Source organism: Lasioglossum baleicum, chromosome 9 (assembly GCF_051020765.1).
Source record: "Lasioglossum baleicum chromosome 9, iyLasBale1, whole genome shotgun sequence".
Classification (NCBI taxonomy): domain Eukaryota; kingdom Metazoa; phylum Arthropoda; class Insecta; order Hymenoptera; family Halictidae; genus Lasioglossum; species Lasioglossum baleicum.
In genome coordinates, this window is record NC_134937.1 from 13,147,531 (window position 1) to 13,164,236 (window position 16,706).

General features: G+C 38.4%; 2 protein-coding genes across 2 annotated transcripts; one reads left to right on the plus strand and one right to left on the minus strand.

The window, feature by feature from the left end:
* The first annotated feature begins 314 nt into the window (after positions 1–314).
* On the plus strand, positions 315–12,062 carry LOC143211880 (uncharacterized). Its single transcript, XM_076429968.1, has 20 exons — positions 315–636; positions 1,129–1,272; positions 1,555–1,720; positions 1,792–1,977; positions 2,334–2,542; positions 3,415–3,577; positions 3,901–3,977; positions 4,219–4,363; positions 5,055–5,193; positions 5,261–5,594; positions 6,551–6,754; positions 7,327–7,470; positions 7,542–7,698; positions 8,514–8,699; positions 8,842–9,050; positions 9,107–9,269; positions 10,530–10,603; positions 10,670–10,814; positions 10,935–11,073; positions 11,205–12,062. Exons 1-20 carry the CDS (start codon positions 418–420, stop codon positions 11,434–11,436), a joined length of 3,435 nt encoding a protein of 1,144 aa, XP_076286083.1. The 5' UTR covers positions 315–417; the 3' UTR covers positions 11,437–12,062.
* On the minus strand, positions 11,438–16,616 carry LOC143212067 (juvenile hormone esterase-like). Its single transcript, XM_076430378.1, has 9 exons — positions 16,402–16,616; positions 15,840–15,977; positions 15,253–15,403; positions 14,994–15,179; positions 14,594–14,793; positions 14,101–14,263; positions 13,726–14,028; positions 12,607–12,739; positions 11,438–12,354 (listed from the first exon to the last, which is right to left on the minus strand). The coding sequence occupies exons 1-9, from the start codon at positions 16,597–16,599 to the stop codon at positions 12,093–12,095; spliced, it is 1,734 nt and encodes a 577-aa protein (XP_076286493.1). The 5' UTR covers positions 16,600–16,616; the 3' UTR covers positions 11,438–12,092.
* Positions 16,617–16,706: the final 90 nt, after the last annotated feature.

Genomic DNA, 16,706 nt, shown 5'->3' on the forward strand with positions numbered 1-16,706 from the left:
AAAAAACACTTTTATCTTTGTGAAGTTTAATTATAACGTAGAACAACGTATTTCTGAGTGATTCGATGGTTAGAATGAACTTAATAATTTTGTTAGATATCTTAATATTATGGATCTAAAGTGTTTAATAATTAAAACATTCACTTTCTTTGACTGATGCGTTCGATAGGATTCTCAGAATAAATAAAGCAGATTGAACGTGGACTGTGATAACGCTCTAATAACGCTGCGAGATAATTACACCTAATTACACGTCGTTAAAGTTTACGTCCTTCGACAACTTTGTATGATTAGAATGATAAAACTTTGTTTAAAAGGAAATGTTGCAGAGGTTCAAGCACAGCAGTGTACTACAAGCACAGCAGTGAACATTGCACTAATATTGCGTGGAGATCTTGAAGTACATTCGAAAAAATTATGGAAAGGAATTCGATGCGCGAGTATATTCTAGTGATCTTGTCTATTTTATTGGCAATATGTATTCGCTGCCAAGCACTAGTTAAAACACCTATTGTTGAGACAGAATCGGGACCAGTACAGGGGTGTTTGCAGAGTACAGCATACCTTAATGTCACCTTTTCTGCTTTTCTTGGAATCCCATACGCCGAACCACCGGTTCGAGAGCTTCGTTTCCGGGTGAGTCGAAACAATTAATTAAAATTTGTTTCTCAATGCTTTTTGGACGAAACTTTGAAGTTCGAGAATTTAGCCCTTTGTACCACTATTCAAAATATTGTTTACATTATTAAACGTGTCGGTATCTAATCAATTACTAAACAGTCAGTTATTTTATGAGATATATTTGAAATATTTGAAATATAATATTCGTAATATTTGAAAAATCATAGGGAATGGAATTATTCTAGGTCGGAAGAAATGTTTAATTTTCGAGTTAGAATGCAGTCAGGGACAATGTTAAGTGGACACTTAAAAATCGCATAACCTTTTTAATATTGGTCCAAAGGACTTGATTGTCCCGGACTGTATATAGCTCCGAGTGCAAAGGGTTAGAATGTGCAGAAGTCGCACAGTAATATCATGTTCAATATACACAAGTTGCACAGAGTACAAGAGCATACGACAATATCATGCATAGAGGTTTCATAGTAATTGATTTCGAACTCACAGCCTCCAGTTCCAATACAACCATGGACCGAAGTGTTCGATGCAACAAAGGAACGTCCAACCTGCCCACAATTTGACAAAATCTTTGCCATAGACACGTACATGGGGGACGAAGATTGTTTGTATTTGAACGTGTACACTCCATTGGTAATGATTACTGATTATAAATAAATATCAGTCTGCGGATCTTTATGCATTTATGGCATCTGGAAATTTTCAAAAAAATGCTGGAATGTGAAATTCGATAGAACTTGGTATAATATTTATTTATGTTGAATCTACAAACACTACTACCACTGAAAATAAGATCTTATATAATTCCACTCTCTTAAAATTTCACTATAAATATTGAAAATTGCATAAACATTCGCAGTCTACCGATTACTTACATTGCTTGCAAACGATACAATTATTACCCATTTTTGGTAGTTGGACTTCAATTCCACGACTGACAATAAGTGTCCCGTGATAGTGTGGTTTTATGGTGGCGGATTCGCCGAGGGATACAAAAATCAGTCTGTGTACGGACCGGACTTTTTCATGCAAGGATCATGCGTCATTATTGTCGTTTCTAATTACCGTATCGGCTGTCTAGGTAGAGATGCTTTCCTTTCGATTGAAGCTTATCCTTAGAGGATTCTTTAGCTTGGATATTCTGGATTCCAGGATTTCTGAACCTGGGGCTTCCCGAAGCGCATGGAAACGCTGGCATGATGGATCAAGTTCTGACATTGAAGTGGGTGCAGAAGAATATTGCGAAATTCGGTGGCGATCCTAATAACGTGACGATAATGGGCCAGAGTGCTGGATCCTCGTCCGTTATACTACACGAGCTGTCACCTCAGTCTAAAGGTACCTACGTTACGAATACAGTACTGTCTCGATATTGGTTTTGCACTCGAAATACACCCTTTTGTAAGTTGAAATTAATCTTATGCAAATCAATTTCACCTTTTTGCAAATCAATTTCACCCATTAAGAATATTTAAAATTAATTATTTATTATTCAGATTAATTATTATCATTCAGAAAACTCTTTTTACGTAATTTTTGTTAAATACATATATTCGGAACGCTTTTCTATTTAGAATAAGCCTAAGCATGACGACGAGAATGTTGGTAGAAGTGAAATAAATTTGCACAGACTTGATCTATAAGGATCGATGTTTTTCTGCACCACTGTGCAAACATACTTTATCTGTTGACAGGACTGTTCCACAAAAGCATCGGTCAAAGTGGCGCACCACTGATTTTACTGTCGCAATCACCATTCGCAGCCCTCGTGTCTGCTTTCAAGTTGGCAAGCTTGTTTGGTGTCTACACGTTAGACAGAAAAGAACTTATGAAGTTCTACCTCACAGCCAACGCGCATGATCTTACTATGAAGGCATCCACGATGTACATATTTCCAGACGTAGTGCGTATTCCATCCTGATGGTCCATCCTGGTTTCAGTCGATGCAGCAATTAGAAGGGATTAGTCTAATTTAAAACAGTTTCAATGCTCACATTTTATACTAGTTTTAATAACTCGGTCAAAACAGACCCGCGCACCCGTCGAAGGGTTAAAGCAGTGATTTTAAAAATACATGCGTAAATGAAAATTGGTACAGTCAGTAGCAAAAATATTGGGACAAAATTGCAATAGATCGGAATTCTAGAAAAAATACTAAAAGTTGCATTTCACAAGTTTTTTATGTTGGCCTATATTGATAATTCTAAAAATACGTTTTGTAGATCTGTGTCAATTAAACATATGTATTCGGAAAATTTCCTGAAAATTGGACGACGTTGCAATGAGCTAAAAACGTTTAAAGATGGTGAAAATTGCGATTTTTCACAATTTTCGGACTGTAACTGCAATAAATCTAAGGATTTTTACATCCTTCAATGCCCGTCGTTTTTTCCCGCATCAACCGATTTTGATGAAACTTTCACAGTGCATATAATTGACACAGATCTACGAAATGTAATTTTTAAATTTTCGACATAGGCCGACATAAAAACGTTGAAAATGCAATTTTTAGTATTGTTTCTACAATTCCGATCTATTGCAATTTTTGAAAAAATTTCTTTTCACATCCTGTAGTAAACTAATTGCTCTTGCTTTCCAAAAAAGTTCAAATCGCATGGTCCAATATTAAAGAATATTATCGTCTTTTTACGAGTGTCCCAATATTTTTGTGACCGACTGTAACTTCAGGATTTGAATGCAATTTAGCTATAGCTGCCGTAACTGAACAGAAATGTACATCGTACAATTATTATATATTTTTATTGAATGTTGCAGATCACACATCAGTTCCTTGCCTCCATAGAAGATCCACGTGTCGCTAGTGCGGACGAGATTTTCCTCAGCGAATGTCCGATTACATTGATGATGGAGGGACAGATACACAAGGGGCCGAAAATGTTAGGATTCAATACGAACGAACTTTACCCATTCGCAGAATGTAAGCACTGATATTTTATAGACGGAGCTTTTACAGTTGCACCAGCAATCATCCTTAAATGATCTCTTAGCGATCTCTGAAATGATTTTAGCACTAAGAGTTTAGTATTAGTATTTTTAATTTATTTATTTCTTTTGTATCTTTTGTTACTTCCTCATAGATTTTTATGAAATTCAGATATGTTGTAAATCTCGACATTCTGAACGATGTTATCGGTTTGTTTTAGTTTTTTTAGATATGTACAGAAAACTGTTGGTTCGATTATAACGAATTCCGGCCTTTTAACTTTAGCATCTGACGGTGATTTTACATATCACTTTCAGGGGTCGGCTTTTCCCAGCTGCTGGATCTATTTCTTCCTCACGATGTGATGGTTGTCATTGTTAGAGAACTTACTCAGGTAATTACGTCTGAAATATCAGTATATCGTCGTGAATAGGCAAACAAATACTTTTTGTCTGAATTGCACCGAGTTTGTCAACTGCAGTGAAGTTCTTCTAATATTTTTACTGTTTTAAATTACATCTACTTATTTTTATCACGAACTCATAAAATCCGCGGTTTAGTCATCAAGTATAGCGTTCAGTGTACTCTGCACGTTGTGCATGATTTATATCGAACGTTTCACATTCTGTATGCAGATAATCACGAACATAACTATGGCTGCTGACACAGAGTTGACCCAACGATTTTTTGCGGCGCACAACGATGATCAACCGGTTTACTATAACATACTGACGTACACAGGTTATCCACGTCATTTGGCCACTTCCTTACCTGTGCAGAGTAAGTCTGATCATTCCTTCCGGTCTGCAGAAGGTCATTTCTTCCTGTTTCGTTATACAATACAGTTAGGGGCATAAGTGATCACACACACTTTAAATCAGAATAACATTTTTATGAATGGATCAAACGACTTGAATTTCTCTGCAAGGCTAGAAGAATTAGTTTAGTAAATGACGTCTAATAAATATTTTGAAGAAATGCATTTGGTCGGAATTGCGAATAACAATAGTAAAAATTTATTCTTACCACCTTTTTAGGTGGGCCAATAACGAAAATTTCAAAGATGTGTTTTGTAAACTCGTATAAATTATATACGTTCTGGAAATTTCATTGAAATTGGTTAATTGCAATTTTTCATGATTTTCGGCCTATAACTGCCATTTTTACCACATTTCATCATTTATAATTCGTAAACCAATTAACCAATTTCTGAGAGATCTAAATGATTAGACTGCGGATCTTTATGCAAAATAAAAAATGTTTGCATTGATTGCAAGACACAGGAGTGAAATAAAAATTTCTTTCTTCTTTTAATTATTTGATTAAGCTGAAAGAAATACGTGATGTCTTTAAATCTTTTTAATATGTTCACTGCTTTAAATTGTGCTGACCCATTTTTGTCATATATGCATAAAATCCGCAGTTTCATGATCAGTTATGCTCCTAACTATAAACTAACGTTGACTTTTAGGGACCGCGCATGGCGACGATCTCGGACTTCTATTCAATAATCACCAATACGGTCTTACCAACTCTACTGATCCGAACGATCCTTTGAATGTTTTCCGACAGAAATACGTTAATCTGATCGTCAATTTCGCGACAAGCGGGTACGTCGATACATTTTCCTTCTGTTCTTCATCGAGAACAAACTAAATCTATTCATTACGTTTGCAGCAATCCTACTCCCATATCTAACAATCCAGTCCAGGCAATTTGGGAGCCATCTGGATCATCAGGACGACAATTCCAAATTGACAAAGAGTCTAAAATGATAAACCGTGCGTTAGGTGTTTTCGGTGCTATCGTACAATCCATTTATTACTTCATTCTACCACTGTGCAGCAGCTGCTACAAGATTTCATATGCAACACCGTATACCGATCTTTTTAGGCTGGACGAATTCATTAGTTTTCCGCAGTTCGGTGAATTATTCCGTTCTCCGAACATCACTTCGTTACTGAACCCTGAGACTATTACTACTCCCTTACGTAATCTCGATTTGAACTCTCTGATCTAACTTGTCGGCCCCAGTTCATGTTTCTCGGTTCCTCAAATATTATTTCTAGACTGCGAATCTTTATGCATTAAAATGAAACAGGACAAAATTTGAAAAATCGAAGATTGTCAATACATTACTTCCAACCTGCTCAAATTATTGAAGGAAGCCATTCTCAAGTGGTTCCTATATCTTGCAGTGAGTGCAGGCAATTTTTACTTTGCATAAAGATCCTCAGTCTAATTATATTTAGCTCTCTCAGAAATCCTCGAATTAACGGATTAACTAAATGCGAGATTTGTAGGATTTTGATGTATCTTAATGTACAATACATTTGGTGCTAGATTACATACCGATTACTGTAAACATATATACTATTTCGTAGAGAATAAACAGCTGTTCAAGAACATTGTAAACTTGATTTACGTTTTTTTATCGCGCCCAGACATTCCCGAAGTCGACACGATCGTACAAACAATTCCTTATACAGCCAGAGCAAGCCGCTTCCATTGTCTATTTGACCGTATTGTTTGCAATCTAATTAGACGCGCCGCGCTTCCCTATTTTCACACCATATACATTTTGTCTACATCTACGGTGTACAATTTATGGTTGTTTTGCACAAGAACACTGTCGCTGCACAGTCTGCAAGCTCTTGTTAATAATCTTCATGTTTTCCACTCGTAATCATTTGCACCTATTATTAGAAAAATTGTCTAATCGATTTGTGGAGTTGTAAAACAGTAATTGGTCCTCTTTTTGAAATTCATATATTCTCGATTAATTGCCTCGGTCGTCAGCAATACCGACGTTGAAATGCTCATTATTAATCCTGAATAAATCACTCGGATAATCATGCATGAAGCAGACGAGCAATAGCGTTTTTTATACTTAGTATTCGTATGCATAAATCGCTACCGAGGGACGACTCAGCAGAATCAGTATGGAAGAGACTAGTATACTGTTAGATAATGGACCGTAAAGTCGTGTTCTTCTCTGTGTTATTATTGACGCGGGTTCGGTGTCAAGGGTTCCTCAGAACGGATATTATTCGGACAGCTTCGGGACCAGTGCGGGGATATGTTCAGCAAACAGTGTTAAAAAATATCAGCTATTCTACTTTTAAGGGAATCCCTTTTGCTGAACCGCCGATCGGAAACTTTCGATTCAAGGTGAGTGAGCAAATTTTTCAATAATTGAACAAAATTCATTCCGAACAATAACCCTAGTTAATCTAAAACGTGACTACACGTGCACGCAATTATGTATTGTGTCATCGGTGTAGTTACGAATTTTTCATTTGTGTAGAACGTGTAGAAAATTGTCGTACACACAGTGAGTTTTTCTTATCTCCGATGAAAGTTTCAAATCAATCAATAATATGCACAGAATCGTTTTGATCGTAACGATTAGACTGCGGACTTTTATGAGGCAGGAGCAACGTAACAATTGATTTCATCCCTTAATGACTTTGTTGCATTGAAAACAACATTTCAGCATTCTTTCAATTTCTTCACGTATGCATAAAGATCCGCAGTCTAGTAACGCTTCAAAGGGAAACAGGAAACCATAAAATATACATAATTCACATGATTTTGTATTCTCCCGAATGTATAAATAAATGTTGTTCAGTGATGTTTCTAGTCTTGCGTGAAACATTCAAGTGAATCCTACAAAATCCTTGAAATCACAACTAGACGATTTTTATACAAAATAGAAATTGGTGTGCATTTCGAACTCACAGCCTCCAGTTCCAGTAAAACCATGGACTGCAGTGCTCGATGCAACAGAGGAAGGTCCAACTTGTCCGCAAATTGATAAAGTCTTTCGGAAGAACACGTACATGGGGGACGAAGATTGTTTGAGTTTGAACGTGTACACTCCAGCGGTAAGAATCGTCGCGATTATTTACATGATCTGCAAACAATACTGTCAACTCTAATTACCGGTTTCTGGTAGTTGGACTTGAGTTCCAAGGATAAGTATCCCGTGATGGTGTGGATTTATGGCGGCGCATTCGTCGAGGGATATAAAAATCAGTCTCTTTACGGGCCCGACTTGTTCATCGAGGAAGGCGTCATCATTGTCGTTCCTAATTACCGTCTCGGCGTTCTAGGTAGTCATTTTTTGCGTCATTCTTAGGCCCCGCTATGCTAAATACACAACGAAAACCGCTTCAACCACGCGATTTTTCTTTTCGATTGTCTAACCGCGCGGACACGTGTGAACGAATACATAGACGCTAATGTGGGCCCGTTCAGACACGGCGGAAGCCGCGCGTTTCCGATCGCGCGATTTGAACCGCGCGGACCTTATTTACATTAGCGTCTACGCATCCGTTCACACGTGTCCGCGCGGTTGAACAACCAAACGGGCCCTAACGTGATCAGTAGAGATTAGGGCTGTTACTTTTTCGAAGATTTGAAGAAACGAAGGGAACTTTGAAGTTTTCGAAGCGGTTTTCGAAGATTCGAAGTCTTCGAAGCTTTCGAAGCGGATTTCGAAGACTACGGCCCCTCGATCCGGCCGCTCGTCTCGCTTCCCGTGACATGGCGGTCCTAGCAATGCGAAATTCCGAACAGCTACGTCCAAACTTTCGCATCACCGACGCTTACATTGTAACGCATTTTCGAAAATGAGCGTCTTCATTCGCGCAGATTCATCTTTTTTCGCCTCTTATCCGTTAACTGGAAACGAATCGAACAAATCGAAGCTTCGAAGCTTCGAAATCTTCGACCTTCGAAGGAAAGTAACAGCCCTAGCAGAGATTACCCTGTCATTGCAGTCCGATCGAAAATGTTTTTATCAAATATAGCATGGTTTCAAAATAGATGAGATTGAGATAAATCCTGTCAAAAATCCGCGGGATTGGAAACCCTAATCGAAGCTTATCGCTAGAGGATTCTTCAGCATGGATCTTCTCGATTTTAGGATTTCTGAGCCTGGGGATTCCCGAAGCGCTTGGAAACGCTGGCATGAAGGACCAAGTTCTGGCGTTGAAGTGGGTGCAGAAGAATATTGCGACATTCGGTGGCGATCCTAATAACGTGACGCTGTTTGGCGAGAGCTCTGGATCCTCGTCCGTTGTACTACACGAGCTGTCACCTCAGTCTAAAGGTACATATCTACATCCCAAATACAGTAGTGCCTCGATACATGTGAAAAGAGTGTGCACGATTCTTCTTTCAACGTGGAAAGAAGAAGATGAAAATTTCGATTTTGATGATCACGGATCATTGAGGATCTTCCTTGTTCACAGGGCTGTACCAAAGTACCATTAGTCAAAGCGGCGCACCACTGATTTTTCTGTCCCATCCACCATACGCAGCCTTAAAATCTGCTCACTTGTTGGCGGCTCTACTCGGTTTCGATACGTCAAACAAGGAACAACTTTTCCAGTCCTTCCTGCATGCCAACGTGTACGATCTCGTCATGGCGACGAGCAACATGTACATCGTCTCAGACATGGTGCGTATTCCTTTTTAATCAACGGTGCACATGCAACGAATGTAAATGTTTTGCAGTTGACGAGGCCGTTTCAGCCAACTGTAGAAGACTCGAGTATCGCTAGTATGGACAATATTTTCCTCGATGAATGTGCGATCACGTTGTTGATGAACGGACATATACGTAAAGGACCGAAGATGATCGGATTCACTCACAACGAGCTTTTTGGATTCGCTGACGGCAAGCATGTTTTATTAACCGACTTCGAAAACGGAAGAGGTTACTCAATTCGATCTGTATGTGCCTTTTTTTCGCTTTTTTTCTATGTATGTTCACCGATTACTCCGAGATGGATGGACCAATCGGAACGAAACCTTTTGCATCTTGTAGAGTATGTCCCCGGGGTGGTCCCGTGAAAAAATTGTGCATTTTTTTATTCCTTGCGATTTTATTTGCAAAAGTGTAGGACGCAACGTCGTTACCGTTATTCATTGCGGCTTTCAGATATTTATAAATTACGATTTGGAATGTGACGGTTGACATTTTCGAAGTCGGTTTAATCTTTTTTTATAAAATTTTCATTTCTGAAATCGTTTTAATAACACTGTCCAACACCAAATTTGTTGCACAATTACTGTTTGGTGGTTATTATAGTGTTTTCCGCGCTGATTCCGAATCTGTTCTTAATTTTTCTCCTAGACGCACAGTTTTTGAGAAACATGGCTTTGAAAAAAAACATATTTTTCAACTTTAAACAAATATTGTGATGTTATTATAAAAGATATTGAATTTTTCTTTACAGCAAAAGATTCTGTAGACTTTCCCGAATACAGTGATATCCAATATTAATACATTATGATTGTTTAAACATGTTTAAACAATGATTAAAGACGGAGAGACACCACTTTTGCACCAATTTTTGAGGATATTTTACAATGTATATAAAAAAATAAGGGTCCAGCGGAAAATCGAACTATACCACACGATAGAGCAGACTTTTAACTTGAGAAACCACCCTTTCAAGTTTGCAACGTCGACGTTTTTTTCGAACCAGAAAACAAAATATCTTCACCCGACATGAGTTGCCGCCAGTGGCGCTCACCATTAGAACGGGCGTTCGCCGAGCCGTGTCTCTCCGTCTTTAATCATTGTTTAAACATGTTTAAACAATCATAATGTATTAATATTGGATATCACTGTATATGGGAAAGTCTACAGAATCTTTTGCTGTAAGGAACAATTCAATATTTCTTATAATAGCAGCACAATATTTGCCTAAAATTGAAAAATATGTTTTTTTTCAAAGCCATGTTTCTCAAAAACTGTGCGTCTAGGAGAAAAATTAAGGACAGATTTCGAATCAGCGTAAAAAAACCCTATGAGAACCACCCAACAATAATTAGGAAACATAAGAAAAGTTGAAATTTGTTGGACAGTGCAATCGAGAGAAGGATTGTGCTAATGATTCTTTATGGCTTCGTGCGCTATTTCATGTTGCAGAATTCATCAAATTTGTGAACATTGTGATACCTTATATGAAAGCGGCCATTTCCGTCACTAGGTCTCTCAGTCAGGTAGTTATCCCTATGTATCTTATGGTGTACTTTTTCAAGAAGTATGTTCCTCATTTTGTTCCGCAGATTGTGTCAACCATCAGCTACACCGCCGAAATCGATCTCACCCAACGATTTTTAGCGGTGCACAACGGCGATCATCCGGTTTACTTTTACATAATCACGTACACTGACTTCCCTCGACATGTGATTACACAGCTTCAATGGAACGGTAATTTCTTAGTCAACTACAATCGCCGTAATATGAATAGAAATATGTTGATCATCGATCAGATGCTTTATTTTACAATTTTACGATGTTACGTATTAAAATATTAATACTCGTTTCTAGAAACCGCCCATGGCGACGATATTAATCTTTTGTTTACTATCACTGACTACGGACTTGCCACTACAACTGATCCAAACCATTCTCTAAATATCTTCCGGCGTAAAATGGTCAGACTATGGACAAATTTCGCGAAATATGGGTACGTTCACACAATTTTATTCAAGTTCAAAGATTCTATCAGAATGTTCGCAATCTTCTGGGGAACGAAGAAGAAGATTGCAAACTTGAACTTGATCAAAATTCTGCCAAATCCATTATTTATGTTTACAGTAATCCCACGCCGGCGTTCGCCAATCCTATCGATATAATTTGGGAGCCATCTGGACCAGCAGGACGCCAGCTCGATATCAACTCGCCATTTCGAATGATAGATCGCGCGTTGGATGCTTCACTGCCTGAATCATTATACTACTACACACTGCCAATTATCAGCGGCTGCAAAACCGTTTCTTATGCAACGCCGTATAATGAACTTTTTCTCAGCAATAACAATGCCTCTTAAACTGGTTCATATTGTAACTAGTTCTCAAACCAGTTCTCCACGTTTTTTTAAACAAGAGTATTTAACTCTAAGGCCGTCCACACACGGGTCGATTGTAATCGCGTCGTGAAGTTCGTACGTCTTGCTCGTCATGTACGATTCATGCGAACACCTGTTCAGAAATTCATCAATTTGATGTACCGTTTGCGTTCGTTTCCATACATGTTTCATCGCAATGCGAATAATACTATAGTGTGCGACGGATTCGCCGCGTATCCAAAGCAAACTACCGGCATTGTTTATTTGCTTACCTCTCAATTAGACCTGCCGCGGTTCCTTGTTTTCATAACAAACACAACATATATTATGCAGCAGCAATTTGCATGCCGGAATGTTAATGATAACGAGTCATTACTAATGACATTCGTAGGTCGTGGAAAAATAATTCCAGATAAATTGTATCTGCCTGCAGCAAATGAATTACGATTTCGATAGAGATGAAAATTGACTTCAATGTGCGAAATAATTCCACGCAAGATTATCTTAATTTTCTTGCACATATTTATTGTGTCGCATACATTTCTCAAATTGTAACGATTGTTTATTTATTATTACATGCTTCTACTCTACGTTAAACAATAATTCAAATATCCAGTTGGTGTCCAATGCGGATTTCACTATGACAGGAAACTCAGGAGACCTGATGGCTTAGGTGCCGCAGGTGCCGCAGGTGCCGAAGACGTTGACGCTTTGCAGCCGGTCTCCCTTGGTAGCCTATCCTTCAAACCGTCCTGGTAGGATAATGTCATTGAGTCTAAAGTGCGAGGCTGCATGGCGGACTGCTCGTTGATCACGAACTGTGCGCCGGTTGCTTTACTGTCCAACCAAGGTACGCCGAATGTCGGACCCTCGCCTTCTGAATTCGGTGGTGTAGGGTTTCTGCAAAAAGAACAGCATATTTCAGTTTTTAATAATCAGGAGGTGAACAATTTTCGCTATTGAACAAATCTTGTTCTAATGACGTATTTGGACACAGTTGTGAGGACAAGTAGTGGATGAATCAATGGAAACAACGAATAGAAGAATGAGTGGAAATAATTATAAACAGGGACCACCCGCCCGGGTAGTAATGTGCTAGTAACGTAGGGGTGCAATGGGAGGAGGTGTGAAAATAAAACACAATGATCTTACCCGTGTTTAGCAAAGTTGGTCCAACAGGTGACGAGCTTCTTCCTGAACTGGTTGAACGGATGTTCCGGATCTTCCGGCGCGTTCAACGCTTGTACGTTGAACAAGTAGCCAATATCATCGACGTGAGCAGTTCCTGAAATCAAGAACATCTCTCAAAACCTAACTCGACTGTTTTCATGTCCCCAGCGAACAATCCAAACGATTAAATAATCTTATTACTCGACTGGGGATCTTCACGCATTTATAGCGAAATTGAGTATATGAAAAATTTTAAAAATCGAAGATATCAATATACAGTAAGGAGCATAACTGATTCCACACACATTAAATCAGAATAACATTTTTATGAAAGGACCAAACGACTTCAATTTCTCTGTAAGGCTAGAAGAATTAGTTTAGTAAATGACGTCTAATAAATAAGTTGAAAAATGCATTTGGTCGGAATTGTGAAAAACAATACTAAAAATTGATTTTTACAACTGTTTTAGCTGGCCCAATAACGAAAATTTAAAAAATGTGTTTGGCCAACTTTTATAAATTATATACGCTCTGAAAATTTCATTGAAATTGGTTAATTGGTTTACGAATTATAAACGATCAAAAATGGTAAAACTTGTCACTTTATGGTACACCACAAATTACCACTTCTAATCGTTTATAATTCGCAAACCAATGAATTAATTTCAATGAAATTTTCAGGGCGTATATAATTTATACCAGTTGACCAGAAACATTTTGAATTTGAATTTTGAATTTTCGTTATTGGCCCAGCCAAAACAGTTGTAAAAATCAATTTTTACTATTGTTTGTCACAATTCCTTCCAAATGCATTTTTCCAACATATTTTTTACACATCATTTACTTACTAAACTGATTCTTCCAGTCTTACAGAGAAATTGAAGTCGTTTGGTCCATTCATAAAAAAGTTGTTCTGATTTAAAGTGTGTGGAATCGAGAGAATAAAGAGTGCAGACAATTTTTATTTTGCATAAAGATCCGCAGTCTACTTGTTAAATACCGATGGCTTACTGCTTCACCACTGAAATTGTCGTCTTAAAATAATGATAAGCAATGCTATTATTACTAGTCGAAATAAAGAAATTTTGTATGCGCCCATACCGTTTATAGAATCGCCAACCAACTCGTGGATGTTCCACTGCGACATGTAGTTGAGTTTGTAATAGTAGACAGGATTATCGCCATTGGCTTGCGCTATGTACTTCTGCGTCAGATCAATGGGAGCCACGAACATGATGCCGTTCATAACATCGAGGATTGTCTTGAGCAGAGGACCAGGAGCAAGGCTGAACACTGCTCCGCTCATAGATCCTAATATTAGGTCGACGGGACCGCTGGTACCCATCGAATTCTTTAAGAGAGACGCTATCGCATTCGCGTGGTTTCCATCTTTTCCAACCATGTCTACAAAACAATGTTAACGAATTAAACTAAATTCACTGATGAAATCTATGACTCACTTAGTCTCATACTCACAGTTCAAGAAGAAGAGACCTTCGTCCTTATTGAAACCCATCAGTGTGGGAAGCTTAGTGAACTTTCCAGTCTTGTACAACTCGATGGGGCACTCTGTCAAGAACGCACTGCCATCTTTTATGTTGTCAAGGTTCTCGATCGTTGGCCTGAACGGCAAGAAGCCCTGAAAACATTTACAGTAAGTGCTAATTATTGCTTTATTTCTGCCTTACAGCTAAGAAATGCGGCATGTTTACAATGTCTGTTCACTTCATTCCTTCTCTCTCTCTCTCTCTCTCTCTCTCTCTCTCTCTCTCTCTCTCTCTGTCTCACTCATTCCAGTGGCGGCTCAAGTCAAGTAAAGGCCCCAAGCGGTAAAAATTTTGGGGCCCTCGAACTCAAGTTAGAAATAGAAGTTGCAAGAAAGCCGCGTAGTTGGCTTACCGTTAAACCCGCCACTGACTCATTCACACATTTTTGAGATTAGAATATTATAGTTGAATATTGTGCATACATAGTCCACTTGCAGGGTCATGTTGACCATCTTTTCTATCGGAACACTGCGAAGGAAGGCTAGCAAGTCTGCGTCACCGACTCCGTCGTAGCCAAGATTGACGGCGAGAGCGCGGGCATTTTGGTATGCCTTTTCGGGAGTGTGGAAGCCCCATTGACACAGGGGTGTTCCACTTTGCTGGATCACTCTTTTGAAGAGTCCTGAATTAACAAAAGAGAATATATAGGTTTTGCATTCCGACTTCACCCTTTTGCAAATCAAATTCAACCTCTTGCAAATCAATTTCACACATTAAGAATATTTCAAAGAGAATCCCGAGTGCAAAACTTGTAAACCAAGTTTAGGATGTAGATAATTTTACATCGAGAAGTTCATCGAAGAATTAAATAATTTGACATACCTTTAGATTGTTCCGACAGAACGTGCAAACCCACGGAAGTAGCACCTGCACTTTCTCCGAAAATGGTCACTTGATTAGGGTCACCACCGAATGCGGCAATATTAGCTTGTACCCATTTCAGAGCCAGAACCTGATCCTTCAGCGCAGCATTGCCGACAGCGTCAGGGTGATCCAACGCCAAAAATCCTGGAAACAAGCAGTACACATGTTGCTACATCATTTTATTCTTAAACAATCTTTAGAACATAGATCAGCGTACCTAGACAACCGACACGGTAATTGAAGCTGACGTAGACAACATCCTGTTCAAGGAAGAAATCGGGTCCGTACAAGGATGTGTTGGTGTATCCAGCAAAGAATGCTCCACCGTAGATCCAAACCATAACTGGTTTTAGGGTTGAATTGCCGAGCTGTAGCATTGTTTCAAATTATTCATCGTCTAATTTTAAATCAGTAGCTCCTTTATATTTTTTATCGTATGAATCAAATGGAAATGCACAGTAAAAATTCCCAAAGCGTTAGAATTATTCATCGTCTAATTTTCAATGACTAGCTCCTTTATATTTTTCATAAAATGAATCAAATGGAAATGCACAGTAAAAATTCCCAAAGCGTTCGAATTATTCATCGTCTAATTTTCAATGACTAGCTCCTTTATATTTTTCATAAAATGAATCAAATGAAAATGCACAGTAAAAATTCTAATAAAATTTTTTTTCAATTTTTCGTTAAATCAATTCTTTAGCAGAAAAGATCTCCATGCATTTTTCACAAGTGGTTTTCATCTACACAGACAATGATTAATTCAATTTCGAATTGAATAAAACAATGTCAAGTGATACTTGCCTCTCGGGACATCACGTTGATGAACAAACAGTCCTCGACACCCATGTAGTTACCTGTGAAGAAGTCTACTTGTGGGCAGACTGGGGTTTCCTTATCAGCATTCAAAACAGCTGACCATGGTTTTATGGGGACTGGGGGCTGAAAGTGTATAAAAACAATTGTTAACACACTTGAATTAAAGTGAATCTCAATTTCGAAGATGATGTAAATTTTCTGAATTCTCTGGTAACAACCTACCGAGCTTTAATAGTAGTCGATACATGTTGCCTTATAAAAATAACAAGATTAAATTTCTTTGAATTTTGCGCGGTTTATATTATAATATCTGCGCCGCTAAATATATTAGTGTAATCATTCACCACGAAAGCAGTTTTGTAATTTCAATAATTGTGAAATAAAAAAGCTGGAACTTGTCATTTGACTGGTGGTGGTAGGTTTAGAGTTAAACCTTGAAATAATGCTACAATAGTCTTGACCTCAAAAAGAGGGCAAGTTGTAGAGACGATTGCGACAGTTACGGAGATAGAGTACTGTAATCTAATAGGAAAGAATGATCTTTTACCTTGAATCTCAAATCACCAACTGGCGGCTCCGCATAGCGTATGCCGAAGAAAGCATTGTATCGCATATCATGCCAACTTGTCTTCTTGATTATACCTTTGACAGGTCCAGTAGTGGTCTGAACTACTTCTGTTTCTTCTCCTAGACACTGTGTCAGTGACAACAGCACTACGAGGGCTACCACTGCGACACGAACCATCGTAGTTTACCTGCGGGGCCAATGCTGCCGTAGTCGGAATAGACCTGGTTTATATACTGATGATGTTAGTTGAAACATTGTTTGAACAATGCGTCGTCCGATCCACA

Excerpts from the sequence above, each read along its gene's own strand:
- LOC143212067 (XM_076430378.1), bottom strand. The coding sequence starts at position 16,599 with ATGGTTCGTGTCGCAGTGGTAGCCCTCGTAGTGCTGTTGTCACTGACA. Across the intron at positions 14,264-14,593 it reads TGACCCTGCAAGTGGACTAT|GGCTTCTTGCCGTTCAGGCC; the intron begins GTATGCACAATA and ends AAATGTTTTCAG. Across the intron at positions 12,355-12,606 it reads ACCAACTTTGCTAAACACGG|AAACCCTACACCACCGAATT; the intron begins GTAAGATCATTG and ends TTCTTTTTGCAG.
- LOC143211880 (XM_076429968.1), top strand. The coding sequence starts at position 418 with ATGGAAAGGAATTCGATGCGCGAGTATATTCTAGTGATCTTGTCTATT. Across the intron at positions 3,978-4,218 it reads TTGTTAGAGAACTTACTCAG|ATAATCACGAACATAACTAT; the intron begins GTAATTACGTCT and ends TTCTGTATGCAG. Across the intron at positions 9,270-10,529 it reads GCTTTTTGGATTCGCTGACG|AATTCATCAAATTTGTGAAC; the intron begins GCAAGCATGTTT and ends TTCATGTTGCAG.